The sequence below is a fragment of the Hyla sarda genome, chromosome 6, assembly GCF_029499605.1.
Source record: "Hyla sarda isolate aHylSar1 chromosome 6, aHylSar1.hap1, whole genome shotgun sequence".
In the NCBI taxonomy this organism is placed as follows: Eukaryota; Metazoa; Chordata; class Amphibia; order Anura; family Hylidae; genus Hyla; species Hyla sarda.
The window spans coordinates 143,584,701-143,602,540 of record NC_079194.1 but is presented as its reverse complement, the minus strand read 5'-3'; the positions used below and the strand labels follow the sequence as shown (position 1 = coordinate 143,602,540).

Genomic DNA, 17,840 nt, shown 5'->3' with positions numbered 1-17,840 from the left:
GCAATAGGAGAGGACCGACAGGTCAAAGAAGACCCAAACTGTCCGAGAACCAGAAGAAAAAATACAACTGAACACATCCTCGGACAGAGAACCGAAGAAAACCCCAAAAAAGGGTGGGAGCTGTGTCCCCCAATGGATCCTCCGAGAAAGAGATTTTACGGTAAGTAAATAAAAAATCTCCTTTTCTCTATCGGCTCCATTGGGGGACACAGACCGTGGGACGTACCAAAGCCATCCCTTGGGTGGGAAGATAAGCAGTCAGGCAGACGGGCGTTCCACTGCCGCCTGCAACACTTTACGGCCCAGACTAGCATCAGCCGATGCGAAGGTATGAACCCGGTAGAACCTCGAGAAAGTGTGCAAAGACGACCAGGTAGCCGCCTTGCAAATCTGCGAGGCCGAGGCTCTGTTCTGGAGAGCACAGGATGCCCCAACAGAACGGGTAGAATGAGCCACAACCCTGAAGGGAGGAATCTTCCCTTTACAGCGATAGGCTTCCAAAAAGGCAGACTGAATCCACCGAGAAATGGTGGCCTTGGAAGCAGGTTGTCCTTTACGACGACTTTCCATGAGGACGAAAAAGGAATCACACTGATGAAACGAAAAGTAATAGAGAGATAGGACCTAACAGCACGAACCACATCCAGTTTGTGAAGTAAATGCTCCTTAGGATGAGAAGGAGCGGGACAAAAAGACGGGAGGACAATGTCCTCATTGAGATGAAAAGCCGAAACCACCTTAGGCAAAAAGGAAGGATCTGGCCAGAAAACAACCTTGTCCTGGTGGACCACCAGAAACAGAGAACAGCAGGAGAGAGCCGCCAATTCAGACACCCTCCGGATGGAGGTGATAGCAACAAGAAACGCCACCTTCCAAGAAAGGAGGCGCAGAGACACCTCTCTAAGGGGCTCAAAGGGTGCACCCTGGAGGGCACTCAGAACCAGATTCAAGTCCCAAGGGGGAGAGGGTGACCGGTAAGGAGGGACAGCATGCGCCACTCCTTGAAGGAAGGACGCTGGAAAAGAAAGGAAAAGGCCGAAACCTGACCCTTAAGGGAACTGAGAGACAAATCCAGTTCCAAACCCGACTGCAAAAAGGAGAGAAGACGGGGAAGTGAGAAAGTCACAGGATACAGGACCTGAGCTTCACACCAGCGAAAATAAGATCGCCAAATACAGTGGTAAATTTTTGCCGAGGAGGGCTTACGAGCCCTGAGCATGGTGTGAATGACTTGGGAAGAGAACCCGCGGGCCCTCAAAACCGCGGTCTCAACCGCCACGTCGTCAAATGCAGCGACTGTAAATTGGGGTGGCAAAGAGGACCCTGTCAGAGCAGGTCCGGACGAAGCGGAAGGTGCAGCGGAGCGTCGTCCAGGAGCCTGACTACGCCGTTGTACCACGACCTTCGGGGCCAATCTGGAGCTGCCAGAATGGCGGAAATGTCCTCCGTTTTGAGCTTCCTCAGAACTCTGGGAAGGAGCGGAAGGGGAGGGAACAGGGAGGGTAGGGCAAATCCCGCCCAAGGAATCACTAGGACGTCCACGGCTAGAGCCTGAGGGTCCCGGGACTTGGACACAAAAGGAAGGATCTTACGATTGTGCCGAGACGCAAAGAAGTCCACGCCTGGAATGCCCCAGAGGTCGCAGACCCTCGGAATGTGAATCGCCGAAATGGCCGGAACCTTGCTTTCCGCCCAGATGAGAATCTTAGTCACCTCGGCCATGGCTGCCGAGCTGCGAGTGCCGCCTTGGCAATTCATGTACGTCACGGCCGTGGCATTGTCCGACTGGACGCGGACAGGACGGGACCGAAGCCGGGACTCCCAATGAAAAAGACAAAGAAGAATCGCCCGTAGTTCCAATATGTTTATCGGAAGAAGGGCTTCTCGGGGAGACCAGAGTCCCTGAACACACCGCCCCAGCCCGACAGACTGGCATCCGTTATAACTACCTGCCAGTGAAGGGGAAGAAATGACCTCCCCTGAAGAAGAGGGGGAAGCGGAGCCACCAGAGCAGAGACTGACGGATCCTGTGTGGGAGAACAATCTTGCGATCGAGGGACAGAGGAGATCTGTCCCATCGAGAGAGAATCGCCAGCTGAAGAGGGCGGTAATGAAACTGAGCAAAGGGTACGGCCTCCATGGCCGCCACCATCCGACCCAGGACTTTCATACAAGTGCGGATGGAAACTGGGACCTGAGCCCAAAGGGAGCGGACTCCTGACATAAGAGTCAGACGTTTGTCCGGCAGAAGGCAAATTCGGGCAGAGGCCGTGTTGAAGTGAAGTCCCAAGAAGATCAGAGACTGGGTGGGAGAGAGGACTGACTTGTCCCGGTTGACCATCCACCCGAAGCGATCCAGAGTGTGAAGAGTGACATCCACATTCTCCAGAGTCTGGGCTCTGGTGGGAGCCTTGATGAGATGGTCGTCCAGGTAGGGTATCACCGAGACTCCCCTCGACAGCAACAGGGCCATCACTGGCGCAAGGATCTTGGTAAAGACCCGAGGAGCCGTGGCCAGGCCAAAGGGGAGGGCTACGAATTGAAAATGCCCCTCCGGAACCGCAAAGCGGAGATACTGATGATGGCCTGGAAATATTGGTGTCAGGATCCGGACTGGTATGCAGAGAGGACACTGGAGGTGGATCCTCTGTGTCAGTGAGGTGATGGCGTGGGCCGTACCAGGGGAAGGGAATCTAAGGGGTTACTGGTTTTCACCAGAGCCCGCCGCAAAGCGGGATGGACTTGCAGCGGCAGTTAACCCCCAGGTCATTCCACCCGATAGCGACTCAACCCCACTGACAGCTGAGACAGGCACGGTACACAGTGACAAGGCAAGAGCAAGGTCGGACATAACAGAAGGTCAGGGCAGGCAGCAATGGTTCGTAGTCAGGGGCAACGGAAAGGGTCTGGATACACAGGCTTGGGATACACAAAACGCTTTCTCAGGGCACTAGGGCAACAAGATCCGGCAAGGACAGGAAGGGGAAGTGGGTTTTTATGGAATGGGAGTGATTACAACTGATTGGGCCAGGCACCAATTAGTGGTGCACTGGCCCTTTAAATTTCAGAGAGCCGGCGTGCGCGCGCCCTAGAGAGCGGGGCCGCGCGCAACGGGACATGACAGCAGGGGAACGGGACAGGTGAGACGATTGGGATGCGAGCCGCGGGCGGGCGCGTCCCGCTACGCGGATCACATCCCCGCCGGCAGTAACGGTGCAGCGCTCCCGGTCAGCGAGTCTGACTGGGGTGCTGCAGACAGAAGAATGCCACGAGCGCTCCGAGGAGGAACAGGGACCCGGAGCGCTCGGTGTAACAGTACCCCCCACCTTAGGTCTCCCCCTCATTTTGGAGCCCAGGAATCTGCGGACAAGCTCCTTGTCAAAAATGTTGGCCTCAGGTTCCCAGGACCTCTCTTCAGGGCCACAATTCTCCCAATCAATTAAAAAAAATATTTTACCTCGGACGATCTTGGAGGCAAGGATCTCTTTGACAGCGAAGACATCAGAGGAGCCAGAAACAGGAGCAAGAACAGTAACCTTGGGAGAAAAGCGGTTAAGCACAAGAGGTTTGAGAAGAGACACATGGAAAGAGTTAGGAATGCGAAGAGAAGAAGGAAGATGAAGTTTGTAAGAGACAGAATTAATTTGATTCTTGATTTTAAAAGGACCAAGGTAGCGAGGACCCAACTTGTAGCTAGGGACACGAAAGCGTATGTACTTTGTCCCCAGGGAGAAAGACAGGAGGAGTTCTTCTCTTTTTATCTGCATGTCTCTTCATTCGAGACGAGGATAGTAGGAGCGGCTTTTGTGTCTCCTTCCAGATAGCGGAGAAGTCCCGGGTTACTTCATCCATGGCAGGAACTCCAGAAGAAGTGGGAATGGGGAGGGGGGGGCAGAGGGTGACGGCCGTACACCACAAAGAATGGGGATTTGGCGGAGGATTCAGAATTTTTTAAATTGTACGAGAATTCAGCCCAGGGCAGAAGGTCGACCCAATCATCTTGGCGGGAGGAGACAAAATGTCGCAAGTAGTCACCAATAATCTAGTTTACTCTTTCCACTTGTCCATTGGATTGTGGGTGATAGGAGGACGAGAAATTTAATTTGATCTTTAATTGATTACAGAGAGCCCTCCAAAATTTTGACACAAATTGAACGCCTCTATCCGAGACGATATGCGTGGGAAGCCCGTGAAGACAAAAAATCTGCAGAAAAACTTGCTTCGCCAACTGTGACGCAGAAGGAAGGCCTGGAAGCGGAATGAAGTGAGCCATTTTGGAAAAACGATTCAACGACCACCCAGATGATGGTGTTGCCATGGGATACGGGAGGTCTGTAATGAAATCCGTGGCAATTTGGTACCATGGTTTCTCAGGGACGGAGTCCAGCAGGCTTCTGGCGAGGAGTTTTTTCCCGGGCACAAACAGTACAAGCCCGAACAAAATCAGTAACGTCACCCTCCAGTGTAGGCCACCAATACAGACGGGAGATTAGCTGAATGGACTTTTTAATGCCAGCATGACCAGCCAGGTGAGAAGAATGCCCCCATTTGAGGATCCTGAGGCGAAGGTGTGGAGGAACAAAACTCTTTCCAGGGGGGGGTTTCCCCAGTGAGGCTGGAGCAGAGGAGACCAGGCACTCAGGTGGTATAATATGCTGCAGAGGGGCTTCAGACTCGGAGGCATCAGAGGAACGAGAAAGGGCGTCAGCTCTGACATTCTTGTCAGCGGGACGGAAGTGTATCTCGAAGTTGAAGAGGGCAAAAAACAACAACCATCTAGCCTGGCGAGGATTCAGACGCTGAGCGGACTGGAGGTAAGACAAATTCTTGTAGTCAGTGTAAATGACAAGGGGGTGTTTGGCACCCTCCAAAAGATGTCTCTACTCCTCGAGTGCTAACTTGATGGCCAGGAGTTCACGATCTCCAATAGAGTAGTTCTTTTCTGCCGGAGAGAAAGTCTTTGAGAAAAAACCACAAGTAATCTTACGTCCTGTAGCGTTTTTTCTGCAGAAGTATGGCTCCGGCTCCGACTGAGGAAGCATCTATTTCCAGGAAGAATGGTTTCAACGGATCAGGTCTGGACAAAACTGGTGCAGAGGCGAAGACAGCTTTGAGACGTTTGAAGGTCTCATCCGCTTGCGGAGGCCACGACTTTGGATTAGCATTCTTCCTAGTCAGAGCCACAATAGGGGCCACAATGGTGGAGAAGTGGGGAATAAACTGTCGATAATAGTTGGCGAATCCCAGGAAGCGTTGGATAGCACGGAATCCAGAAGGGCGTGGCCAATCCAAAACCGCCGACAATTTATCTGTATCCATTTGAAGCCCTTGTCCAGAGACTAGGTAACCTAGGAAAGGAAGACTGTTGCATTCAAAGAGACATTTTTCAAATTTAGCGTACAGGTGGTTTTCACAGAGTCTTTGGAGCACTTGACGGACATGACGACGGTGTTCCTCTAAGTTAGAGGAAAAAATCAAGATGTCATCCAAGTAGACCACAACACAGGTATACAATAAGTCCCGAAAGATCTCATTAACAAAGTCCTGGAAGACTGCAGGGGCATTGCAGAGCCCAAAGGGCATGACTAGATATTCAAAATGTCCATCTCTGGTATTGAAAGCGGTTTTCCACTCATCACCTTTACGGATGCGAATAAGATTATACGCGCCCCTTAAGTCCAGTTTGGTGAAGATACTTGCTCCGCGTAGACGGTCAAAGAGTTCGGAGAGCAAAGGCAGGGGATAGCGGTTTTTGATGGTAATCTTGTTTAAACTGCGGTAGTCAATACATGGGGGTAAGGATCCATCCTTTTTAGAAACAAAGAAGAACCCCGCTCCAGCAGGGGATGAGGATTTCCAAATAAAACCTCTCTTTAGGTTCTCCTGGATATACTCCATCATGGCTTGAGTCTCTGGGGCTGACAGAGGGTAAATCCTGCCACAGGGCGGAGTGGTACCAGGAAGAAGGTCAATGGGACAATCATAAGGTCTATGTGGAGGTAAGACCTCTGCTTGCTTTTTGCAGAATACATCTGAATAGTCCTGGTAAGCCTTGGGAAGGCCTGGTAAAGAAGAAGCCTCAGGGGTTTGACTATTGGGAGCAGATGTGAGACATCGCTTGTGGCAAGAAGGACCCCAACTTTTGATCTCCCAGGTGGTCCAGTCGAGGGTAGGAGCATGACGCTGGAGCCACGGCAATTCGAGAAGAGCGAAAAATTCAATTTTTTCATGGTCAGGGGTTCAGTGCGGTAGCGCACAGTGCAGTCCAATTTCTCTCCGTTTACTGAAGAGATAAAGAGCGGCTTGACGAGACAGGTTACTGGAATACTGAACCTATTAACGAAAGAGGCCAAGATAAAGTTTCCTGCAGAACCTGAGTCCAAGAAGGCCACTGCTGAGAAGGAGGAGTTGGCGGAAGGAGAAATCCGCACAGGTACAGTCAGATGTGGAGAGGCAGAATTCACACCAAGTGTCGTTTCACCCTTGTGAACTAGGTGTGTGCGTTTCTCCTGATGCGGAGGGCGGATAGGACAGTCTTTTAGGAAATGTTCGGTACTAGCACAGTACAGGCACAAATTCTCGTTTCGGCGGCGAGTCCTCTCTTGTATGGTCAGGCGAGACCGATCCACTTGCATAGCCTCCTCGGCGGAAGGCACAGGAACAGATTGCAAAGGATGTTGGAAGAGAGGAGCCTGGGAGAAAAACCGCCTGGTGCGAACAAGATCCTTTTCCTGACGAAGTTGCTGGCGTCTTTCCAAGAAACGCATGTCGATGCGGGTGGCCAAATGGATGAGTTCTGACAGATTAGCAGGAATTTCTCGTGCGGCCAGGACATCTTTGATGTTACTGGATAAGCCTTTCTTGAAGGTCGCGCAGAGGGCCTCATTATTCCAGGATAGCTCTGAGGCGAGGGTGCAGAACTGGATGGCGTATTCACCCACAGAAGAACTCCCTTGGACAAGGTTCAGCAAAGCAGTCTCGGCTGAGGAAGCCCGGGCTGGCTCCTCAAAAACACTACGTACTTCAGAGAAGAAGTACTGGATAGTAGCGGTGGCGGGATCGTTGCGGTCCCAAAGCGGTGTGGCCCCTGACATGCCTTTCCAGACAGGAGACTGACCACGAAAGCCACCTTAGACCTTTCAGTAGGGAATTGGTCCGACATCATCTCCAGATGTAGGGAACACTGGGACAAGAATCCATGGCACAGTTTAGAGTCCCCATCAAACTTGTCTGGAAGAGACAGGCGGAAACTGGGAGCAGCCACTCGCTGCGGAGGAGATGCAGGAGCTGGCGGAGGAGATGGTTGCTGTAGTTGCGGCAGAAGCTGTTGCAGCATAACGTTCAGTTGAGTCAGCTGCTGTCCTTTTTGCGCGATCTGCTGTGATTGCTGGGCGACCACAGTGGTTAGGTCAGCGACACTAGGCAGCGGGACCTCAGCGGGATCCATGGCCGGATCTACTGTCAGGATCCGGACTGGTATGCAGAGAGGACACTGGAGGTGGATCCTCTGTGTCAGTGAGGTGATGGCGTGGGCCGTACCAGGGGAACGTAATCTAAGGGGTTACTGGTTTTCACCAGAGCCCGCCACAAAGCGGGATGGACTTGCATCGGCAGGTAACCCCCAGGTCGTTCCACCCGATAGCGACTCATCCCCACTAACAGCTGAGACAGGCGCGGTACACAGGGACAAGGCAAGAGCAAGGTGGGACGTAGCAGAAGGTCAGGGCAGGCAGCAATGGTTCGTAGTCAGGGGCAACGGTAAGGGTCTGGATACACAGGCTTGGGATACACAAAACGCTTTCTCAAGGCACTAGGGCAACAAGATCCGGCAAGGACAGGAAGGGGAAGTGGGTTTTTATGGAATGGGAGTGATTACAACTGATTGGGCCAGGCACCAATTAGTGGTGCACTGGCCCTTTAAATTTCAGAGAGCCGGCGCGCGCGCGCCCGGACATAACAGCAGGGGAACGGGGCAGGTGAGACGATTGGGATGCGACCCGCGGGCGGGCGCGTCCCGCTACACGGATCGCATCCCCGCCGGCAGTAACAGTGCAGCGTTCCCGGTCAGCGGATCTGACCGGGGCGCTGCTGACAGAAGAACGCCGCGAGTGCTCCGGGGAGGAGCAGGGACCCGGAGCGCTCGGCGTAACAATTGGCACATAGAGGTAGGCATCCTTGATGTCCACCGAAGAAAGAAACTCCCTTTGTTCTAGGGATGCCACTACCGAACGGAGAGATTCCATTCGGAAGTGGAGGATGAGAAAATGACGGTTGAGACGCTTGAGGTCTAGGATTGGTCGTACAGAACCGTTCTTCTTGGGGACCACAAAAAGATTGGAATAGAAACCCCGAAAATGTTCCCCTGGAGGAACGGGAACGATAACCCCCTGAAGAAGCAGAGACTGGAGAGCCTCTCGAAATTGCTTCGCCAGAGAAGGAGACCGGGGGGCTCGGGATCGAAAAAAAGCGATCCCTCGGGAGGGAGGCGAATTCGATTCGGTAACCGTTGGACACCACGTCCCTGACCCAGGAGTCCTGAATGTGTGTGGTCCAGAAGTCTCGAAAAAGTAAGAGACGACCTCCCACCTGAGAAAAAACTGCGGGTGGGGGCTTCACTTCATGCGGAAGTGGGTTTGCGGTTGCCTGATTTGGTTGCAAACCAGTCGGAACGGTTGGTGTCCGACTTCCAAGACGGGCGCGCCCGGAACGAGGGAGCCTTCTTGTCCCACGAAGGCGCCTGCTCAGACCCCTTGCTGGGGCCAAGGGTCAGAAAGGAAGAGGACTTCCTTTGGGAAGTAAAGCGCGCCTTATTTTGAGGCAACAAGGAACTCTTACCCTCCGTCGCCTCAGAGATAATCTCGTCAAGGTGCTTGCCAAAAAGACGGCCACCCGTAAAAGAAAGCTCAGTGAGAGACCCTTTGGAAGCAGCATCCGCATTCCAAGCTTTAAGCCAAATAGAACGGCGGAGAGCGGCTAGGTGACCCACAGCAAAAACAGAACAACGGTCTGACTGCATGGAAGCTGTGCACAGAAATTCCCCAGCTTTAGAGCATTGGAGAGCCAGAGCAGACAGATCCTCTGGAGGGGATCCCGCTAGGATACCCATACGGAGTTTTAGGTACCACTCCGATAGGGCCTTGCAAGCCCATGTCGAGGCGAAGATGGGAAGAAGCGAAGAGCCAGCTGCTTCAGAGGCAAACTTCGCTAAGGACACCTTCTTGTCCGTGGAATCCTTGAAGGCAGCCGCATCTGCCAGTGGCAGTGTAGTAGCCTTAGAGATTCGGGAGATTGGTGGATCCACTGAAGGAGGAGAAACCACCTTAGTGACAAGATCCTTGTTAAATGGATAACGTTCTTGAATCGTCTTTATTCCCGGGAACCTCTTGTCTGGATGTTTCCATGCAGATTCCAGAATGGTGCCAAAGTCAGCGTGAGAGATGAACCTTTGAGGTGCTGGCTTAGCACGATGAAGGATACTTCAGGAGTTACATCCGAAGATCCTGGGTCCTCTTAAGTGAAAGGTGTCTCTTATGGCTGCGACCAATGAGTTCACCGTTTCAACTGTACTCGAGCGGTCCTCTGAGTCAGATACCGATTCGGAAACCTCGTCAGCCAGTTCACCAGGAGAATGTGAACGAGTGGAGGCAGTCCTGGAGGGTGGTGACCCTGACCGGGTACGCGGCTCTGGCATGGCAGAGCGGCGACTCCGAGAACGTCCTCTGGAGGAGCGACGTTAGTGACCAGATGACAGGGGGGGCGGGACCCATGGGGGGTGCGCCCACGCCTATCTGAAAACTCAATGGAAGAGTCGGACGAGGCACCCCTAGTACACTTGTGAGAGCGTGAAATATGTGGGGAAGAGGAGCGGGCTCCCAGAGTGGGCCGGCACAGGGCAGACCCCTTCAAGGTGGACGCCACTTCCCGGGAGGCCTCAGCCACCGAACGGGAGACTTGAGTCAAGTCAGCCATATACTGGGTCAGAGAAGAAACCCAGGCTGGAGGGGCGGCTGAATCCACCGGAACCAAAAGGGCATCCGGGGGTACCAGGGGGTCTGGGGGAGCAGTAGAGTAGGCAGAGCAAGTGGGCTCAGTAGAGCCAGGCATCTTAGCATTACAGTGCTAACAGACAAAATAAGACACCGACATTCCAGTTTTCTGTTTAGAGGGAGGAACAGCTCTGGGTACGGACATAATAAGAAAAAGACAGGAACTTTCTCACCCTAGTCTGTGTCCCCTGGCAGCTGCAGTGAGGAGAACTCGGCTCTGTGCAGCTAGAGTGTAAAACGGGCCAGCCAATAGCCAGAGAGGGGCGTGCCTGAGGCAGAGGCACTAACTCATTGGCCCCTACTGAAATTCGCGCCCATGGCGCTGATTGGAGGCCACTTCGCACCTCTAGGGAGCTCTGACAGCCCAGGGGGTGGAGCTATGAGAAGAGGAGAAGAAGCTGTAATGGCACCCGCTCCTTGTCCCGAGCGCACATGTCAGCCGCATATGCGCTCGGGGGGAAGTGAGCGGGTGGCCCAAACGCCGGCAGCGGCTGCCGGAGAAAACGAAAATAAGCCGGCGCTCAGAGCGCCCGGCCAGAACGAGCGCCGCGGCTGTCAGCAGCATATAAGGTGCCGCGGTCATAGCCGTACAGAAAAACCACCACACACACACTTAGTGAAGCAGTAAAAACACATTCACACAGTGTAAAAACAGAATGCATGCCCCCTAATATGCCACTGCTCCCAGAATAAAAGTCAAGCCCCAGCATAAGCCAGCCCCATAAACCTGAAAAGGTGGGACAAAAACTGAGGGTCTCCAGAGGTTGCAAGTCCGCACCTAAGGGAGAAAAGGGAAATGTACTTACCTCAGTCAGAAGAACTTACCTAATGGAGTCTTCCATGAAGTCTTCAGTCAGCTTTTTGTCGCCTGCATCACGCCTAGCTGCTATGCGCGAGCGAGGCGAGCAGGGGAATAGGGGGACCCGGACCCATGAGGTACCAACCCAGGCGCTGATCGTTGGCGAGGGGGGGTGAACAGCGCATATACGCAATGTCTGTGCCCCCTTACTCGCAATGGGGAAACAGGGAACCGGAGTCCCTGAGTCCCCACCTGAAAACATGAAAGAAAAAGGAATAAAAACCTAACACGTACCTATACTAGGAAAACAATCAATCAGAAGACCTGGTCTGGAGAATTCCAGACCATGTCCACCTCCTGCAAGACACTAAGCTAAAACTGATTAGCTCAGGGCCTGGAGGCGGGTATATCCTGCTGGGAGGAGCCGACTTTTTTTTATTACCATAGTGTCACACCTCCTAGAGACAGCAGCATACACCCACGGTCTGTGTCCCCCAATGGAGCCGATAGAGAAAACTGTGCATAACACTTATCTTCAGTTATCTGCATTGTGAACAATTTAATGGATGGATTAATTAACCAATGGGTCATGGTATGCAAAGCCAAACTTTTCTGTCCCTTTTGGGAGGGGGGGGCAATTAGACACCATAATAGGGAGACCATGATGACCTTTGCTTTGGAGTCCCCTTTCTCCAACGCACACCACTGCCTACAAGCTTTGTCTCTGCCTAACATGTAGTCCACATTAAGATGAAAAGTTGTGTTAGAACAGAGAGTAACGGTGAGTATAGAACAGATTATTGCTCAGCTTTAAACGACACTGAACACATCACTGATCATCACATAAAGGGTTACTCCGCTCCCCAGCGTCCGGAACATTGAGTTCCTGAATGCTTTTTGCGGGCTTCCGTGTTCACGCCCGCCCCCTCGTGACGTCACACCCCGTCATGTGACCTTTCCGTGGCGCCCCCTTCCCATAGACTTTCATTGAGGGGGCAGGCCGTGACATCACGAGTGGGCTGGCGTGAACACGGAAGCCCGCACACAGCATTCAGGAACTCAATGTGAACATTGAGTTCCTGAACGCTGGGGAGCGGAGTAACCCTTTAAGACAAAACCTACCTTTTGATGGGTGGTTTCACTCATATCCAGCATCTGAATTATTCTGGGAGGATGCATCTCTCTAGTGTTGGCTAATCGCTGCTCTGTCGTGAAGGACATCTCCTGAAGAAATGCTGATGGAGTTAAGGTCATCTAAAAGTGGAGGAAAGCCAACAAGGAAGTCTCATTAACAGATGTATGCTTAAATGGTCACTGTGGTTTCAAACAACTTCCCTCCATTTTATAGCCAGTGTGATCCCTAACAAATTTGTAGATCACATCAGTAAACTAAAATAACTCCTTAACCCCAAAAGCAGCTCTAATGTGTTGGCTTCTAGTTGACTCACTGCTCTTCAATCTACTGTATACTGCATGTTGTTAGGAAAGCTCTGTCTCAAGTAAAAGCTAGTATAGGACAGATTAGAGGAAGAGGAGGTGGGGTGTAGCATGTGCTATGTGCAGGAAAGCCTGGGCTGTGGACTTGTTATCTATGCCTGCTAAAGACAATCCACAAAGGTAAATCAAGGTTTCCCTCTCATCTCTGGACAGCTGTCTCTTGTGTAAATACCTAAATACAAAGCTACTGTTGTTTTTCCACAGTGGTGCAGTGTGATATCTTCCCCCTCCCTTACTTTAACTTATCGACAGCAGCTCAGTGCTCAGTGTAACCCTCGCCTTGTTGTGATCCTGCTACTGTTGTTCCTTCTTGTGATCCTGCTGCTCACACAGCACCTTGCAAAAACCAATGCATCAGTAATCACTTCTCCCTTCCTTATGCCATCTAGTACTGTAATGTGTAAATCATCAGCTCAGCACAGTGTAGCCTGTTCAGTGCAGTGCACTTTCTCCAGCACTATGCCATAGCAAAGAGGAATATGTGCTTTTAATGGCCAGAGAGGAAGGGAAAACCATGTTGTGTACTACTGGCGAACCACCCAACTCTAGTTCTGCTCCCTAAAAGGAAGAGAATAATAAATGGCTCTACACTATTGAGAGGATTTTCATGAGCTCAATTACAGCAGTGAGAGAACTAAAATAACCCTGTGACCTCTCTGAAGATTTACTCTAACAAAACTATGTAGGTTTCAACGGGTACATTTTCAGCATTAGTACAATACAATACGAATCACTTTGTATATTAAGAGATCAGAAGAACCTTTAAAAATTTCTTAGGAGCTGTATCTGCCACTTTAAAGTGTACCTGTCGTCAACAAAAATGTTTTATATAAGGCAGATAATACCATTATATGTATATTTGTAATATACATTGGTTCTGTGTGTCTCTATGAGGAGTCGAAATACAGGAAGTGAGGGTGGAAAAGCAGGGCTCTGTGCACTAAGGCTGCTTTCACACTATGAATTTCTCCGTTTAGGAACTTCCGTCAGAAGTTCCGTCACTACAGTATGCAGTAATTTTTCCGCCACAATGTCCCGTCACTGTATAGCGCCCATAATGAATTACGGGCATATACGGGTGCAAACGGGCAGTTACAAAACCCCATAGGCTGCAATGCAATTTAGTCACGGTCGTCAGGGGTTTTGTAACGGCCGGGTTTCGCAGCTGTAGTGATGGAACTTCTGACGGAAGTTCCTAAACGGAGAAATTCATAGTGTGAAAGCAGCCTAAGAAAAAGCAGGACAGTGTGCACTGAGGCTCTATAACATGCTCCTGGCTCATACATCAGGATGATTGACAAGCCAGGAGTCTGCACAGAGCCCTGCTTGTCCTGCCCTCACTTACTGTATTTGGACTTCTCATAGAGACACACAGACAGTAGATGCAGGGACAGCATTTTTTCTTCTGGAAATCAGCAAGGAATTTTCTGTGAGGTTTTTAGTGCTAAATTTGTTGGGGTTTTTCATTTGGCTTTTAGGTGTTTTTCTCAACCTCCCACTGATTTAAACATGAGCTATCAAGCAGAAGCTGCATTTCTTTTTAAGGTGTTTTTGACGTGTTTTGGGCACATTTTTTACCATGCAAACATACCCAACAGTGTTGTAACAGGAGACTTGCTCCTGCTGAAATTTCATAGTTGGGGCACAGTATTCACATTACTCTGCTTTTATTGGCACAGATATTGGCCTTACCTAAAGATACCAGCAGTGCAGAGTGGAGCCTTACCTGCCTCCTGATGGACCTCTATGAGGCAATGGTGAAGTCACTGTCCTAGTGAGGGACAAGTATTATTTCTGAACAGCTGTCTGACTTGATTTGTTTGTGCCCTGGATAATCCCTAGGTTCAGTCACCGACATCTGTCTGCCTAAGCCTTGCAATGATGGATAAAAAAAAACGACCCAATTTATGGAGCACTTATTACCATGACGGCGGCCTCTTCATGTTTAGTCAGCTTGGGGTTGCGCGGAGCTTGGACTTTGCTCTGGATACTGCTTGGCATGTCTGAGGGGCTTAGTACATCTGGGAAGAGAGGAGAATTAGACTTTACTGCTGGGCACCACAGCTCTACCTCCAGTAAATAAGCAATACCCATCCTTGGATGTGACCTTTATATACATATAAACATATGTTCATTGCAGCTTTTATGTAAAGAAGATTTCCTTATCATTCACACAATACAACACTCTATTGTGCAGCTTGCATACAAATAAACAGCAATCCCTAGTCAAAAGAAACGGCAGCATTATTCTCTTCTGGTCAGAAGTTTATTAGCTACCGGTATGTCTGTTTATAGAAAAGCTGGGTGACAACAATATGACCGGCACTATGGCTACGACAGGCGTTGTCACTCAACTCTCCTAGACTGGTAGATTATGTAGTGCCGAGTTCTCAGAAACAGCATTTTTAATACTCAGGACTCTAGGAAAGCTGGATGACAGAACAATCTATGTCAGTTTCACCAGATTACCCAGAAGCCATTTGACAGTTTTGGGACTAACATTTACTGGGCAGAATGCTCCTTTACCATACCTGGATCTAATGGTGTAAGAATCAACACATGACACAACCACTGTTAATCTGTAGACAATGGCTCCTGTCCTATGAAATGCTCATCTTGACATGTTGCACCTGTGTATCCCCCAGTGACCACAGGTAGCAAGGGAGCATAAGAACCAGTGTGAGTCTCTTATAATATCAATATAGGTGCTGAGGCTCTGTAGCGAGACAGAAAAAGCATCACATAGTTTCTGATGACACAATACCACAGGTTTCTTCAACGTAGAGTCTCCCAGGACAGTCATAAGGGTGCAGACAGAAAATATCCACGGACATACATAAGGAATTACAGTCATGGCCATAAATGTTGGCACCCCTGACATTTTTCCAGAAAATTAAGTATTTCTCACAGAAAAGGACTGCAGTAACACATGTTTTGCTATACACATGTTTATTCCCTTCGTGTGTATTGGAACTAAACCAAAAAAAGGGAGGAAAAAAAGCTAATTGGACATAATGTCACACCAAACTCCAAAAATGGGCTGAAGAAAATTATTGGCACCCTTAACTTAATATTTGGTTGCACACACTTTGGAAAAAATAACTGAAATCAGTGGCTTCCTATAACCATCAATAAGCTTCTTACACCTCTCAGCAGGAATGTTGGACCACTCTTCCTTCGCAAACTGCTCCAGGTCTCTATTTTTGGAAGGGAGCCTTTTCCCAACAGCAATTTTAAGATCTCTCCACAGGTTTTCATTGGGATTTAGATCTGGACTCATTGCTGGCCACTTCAGAACTTTCCAGCGCTTTGTTACCTTCCATTTCTGGGTGCTTTTTGACGTATGTTTGGGGTCACTGTCCTGCTGGAAGACCCAAGATCTCAAATGCAAACCCAGCTTTCTGACACTTGGCTGTACAATGCGACCCAAAATCTGTTGGTAATCCTCAGATTTCATGATGCCTTGCACACATTTAAGGCACCCAGTGCAAGAGGCAGCAAAACAACCCTAAAACATCATTGAACCTCCACCATATCTCACTGTAGGTACTGTGTTCTTTTGTTTGTAGGCCTCATTCTGTTTTCAGTAAACAGTAGAATGATGTGCTTTACCAAAAAGCTCTATCTTTGTCTCATCTGTCCACAAGATGTTTTTCCAGAAGGATTTTGGCTAAGGTTCATTTTGGCAAAATGCAGTCTTGCTTTTTTATGTCTCTGTGTCAGCAGTGGGGTCCTCCCGGGTCTCCTGCCATAGCATTTCATTTCATTTAAATGTCGACGATAGTTCGTGCTGACACTGATGCTTCCTGAGTCTGAAGGACAGCTTGAATATCTTTGGAACTTGTTTGGGGATGCTTATCCACCATCCGGACTATACTGCGCTGACACCTTTCATCAATTTTTCTCTTCCGTCCACACTCAGGAAGATTAGCTACAGTGCCATGAGTTGCAAACTTCTTGATTATGTTGTGCACTGTGGACAAAGGCAAATCTAGATCTCTCGAGATGGACTTGTAACCGTGAGATTGTTGATATTTTTCCACAATTTTGGTTCTCAAGTCCTCAGACAGTTCTCTTCTCCTCTTTCTTTTGTCCATGCTTAGTGCGGCACACACAGACACACAATGCAAAGACTAAGTGAACTTCTCTCATTTTTATCTGCTTTCAGGTGTAATTTTTATATTGCCCACACCTGTTACTTGCCCCAGGTGAGTTTAAAGGAGCATCACATGCTTGAATTAATCTTAATTTTGAAAGGGAGCCAATCATTTTGTCCAGCCCATTTTTGAAGTTTGGTGTGATATTATGTCAAATTAGCTTTTTTTCCTGCTTTTTTTTGTTTAGTTCCAATACACACAAAGGGAATAAACATGTGTATAGCAAAACATGTGTTACTGCAATCCTTTTCTGTGAGAAGTTACTTCATTTTCTAGAAAAACATCATGGGTGCCAACATTTATGGCCATGACTGTATGCTCGGAATTTCCGCCGTGTGAACATAGCCTTATACTGGTGGGGTTTGCAGAAGTTATAATGGATAATGATATTGGGAGTTAAACTGAAATGGACAACATATGTGATAATGGAGAGTGATGTTTGGAGTTATACCTGTATGGACTACATACATAATAATGGATAGTGAGAATAGGGGTTATACCTGTATGGTCTACATACATAATAATGGATAGTGAGGATAGGGATTATACCTGTATGGCCTACATACATAATATTGGAGAGTGAGGATAGGGGTTATATCTGTACGGTCTACATTCATAATAATGGATAGTGAGGATAGGGGTTATATCTGTATGGTCTACATACATAATAATGGATAGGGAAGATAGGGGTTATACCTGTATGGTCTACATACATAATAATGTATAGTGAGGATAGGGGTTATACCTGTATTGTCTACATACATAATAATGGATAGTGAGGATAGGGGTTATACCTGTGTTGTCTATATACATAATAATGGAGAGTGAGGATAGGGGTTATACCTGTATGGCCTACATACATAATAATGGATAGTGAGGATAGGGGTTATACCTGTATGGCCGACAGACACAATAATGGATAGTGAGGATAGGGGTTATACCTGTATGGCCTACATACATAATAATGGATAGTGATGGTAGGGGTTATACCTGTATGGCCTACATACATAATAATGGATAGTGAGGATGGGAGTTATACCTTTATGACCCACATACATGATAAGGTACAGTAATCATTGGAGTTATACCTGTGTGGTCTACAGAGGGGATAAAAAGTTTGGGCACTCCAGGTAAAAAATTTTATTACAGTGCATATAGAAGCCAAGGAAAGATGGAAAAAATTTCCAAAAGGCATCAAATTGCAGATTAGACATTCTTATAATATGTCAACAAAAGTTAGATTTTATTTCCATCATTTACACTTTCAAAATAACAGAAAACAAAAAAATGGTGTCTGCAAAAGTTTGGGCACCCTGCAGAATTTATAGCATGCACTGCCCC

At 49.0% G+C, this 17,840-nt stretch overlaps 1 protein-coding gene across 6 annotated transcripts in view; it reads right to left on the bottom strand.

The window, feature by feature from the left end:
• The window catches only part of HYDIN (HYDIN axonemal central pair apparatus protein), a 231,459-nt gene that overhangs the window by 194,619 nt on the left and 19,000 nt on the right, over window positions 1–17,840 (bottom strand). For 5 of the 6 annotated variants that reach the window (XM_056525416.1, XM_056525415.1, XM_056525414.1 and 2 more), the window contains exons 2-3: window positions 14,266–14,363; window positions 11,968–12,099 (exon numbers count right to left, since the gene is read on the bottom strand). In XM_056525416.1, coding sequence (XP_056381391.1) covers window positions 11,968–12,099; window positions 14,266–14,343 — 210 coding nt within the window. In that variant the 5' untranslated portion in view covers window positions 14,344–14,363. Of the gene's footprint in view, window positions 1–11,967; window positions 12,100–14,068; window positions 14,227–14,265; window positions 14,364–17,840 lie in introns of those variants that run through there. The other variant, XM_056525413.1, reaches the window with a different exon arrangement.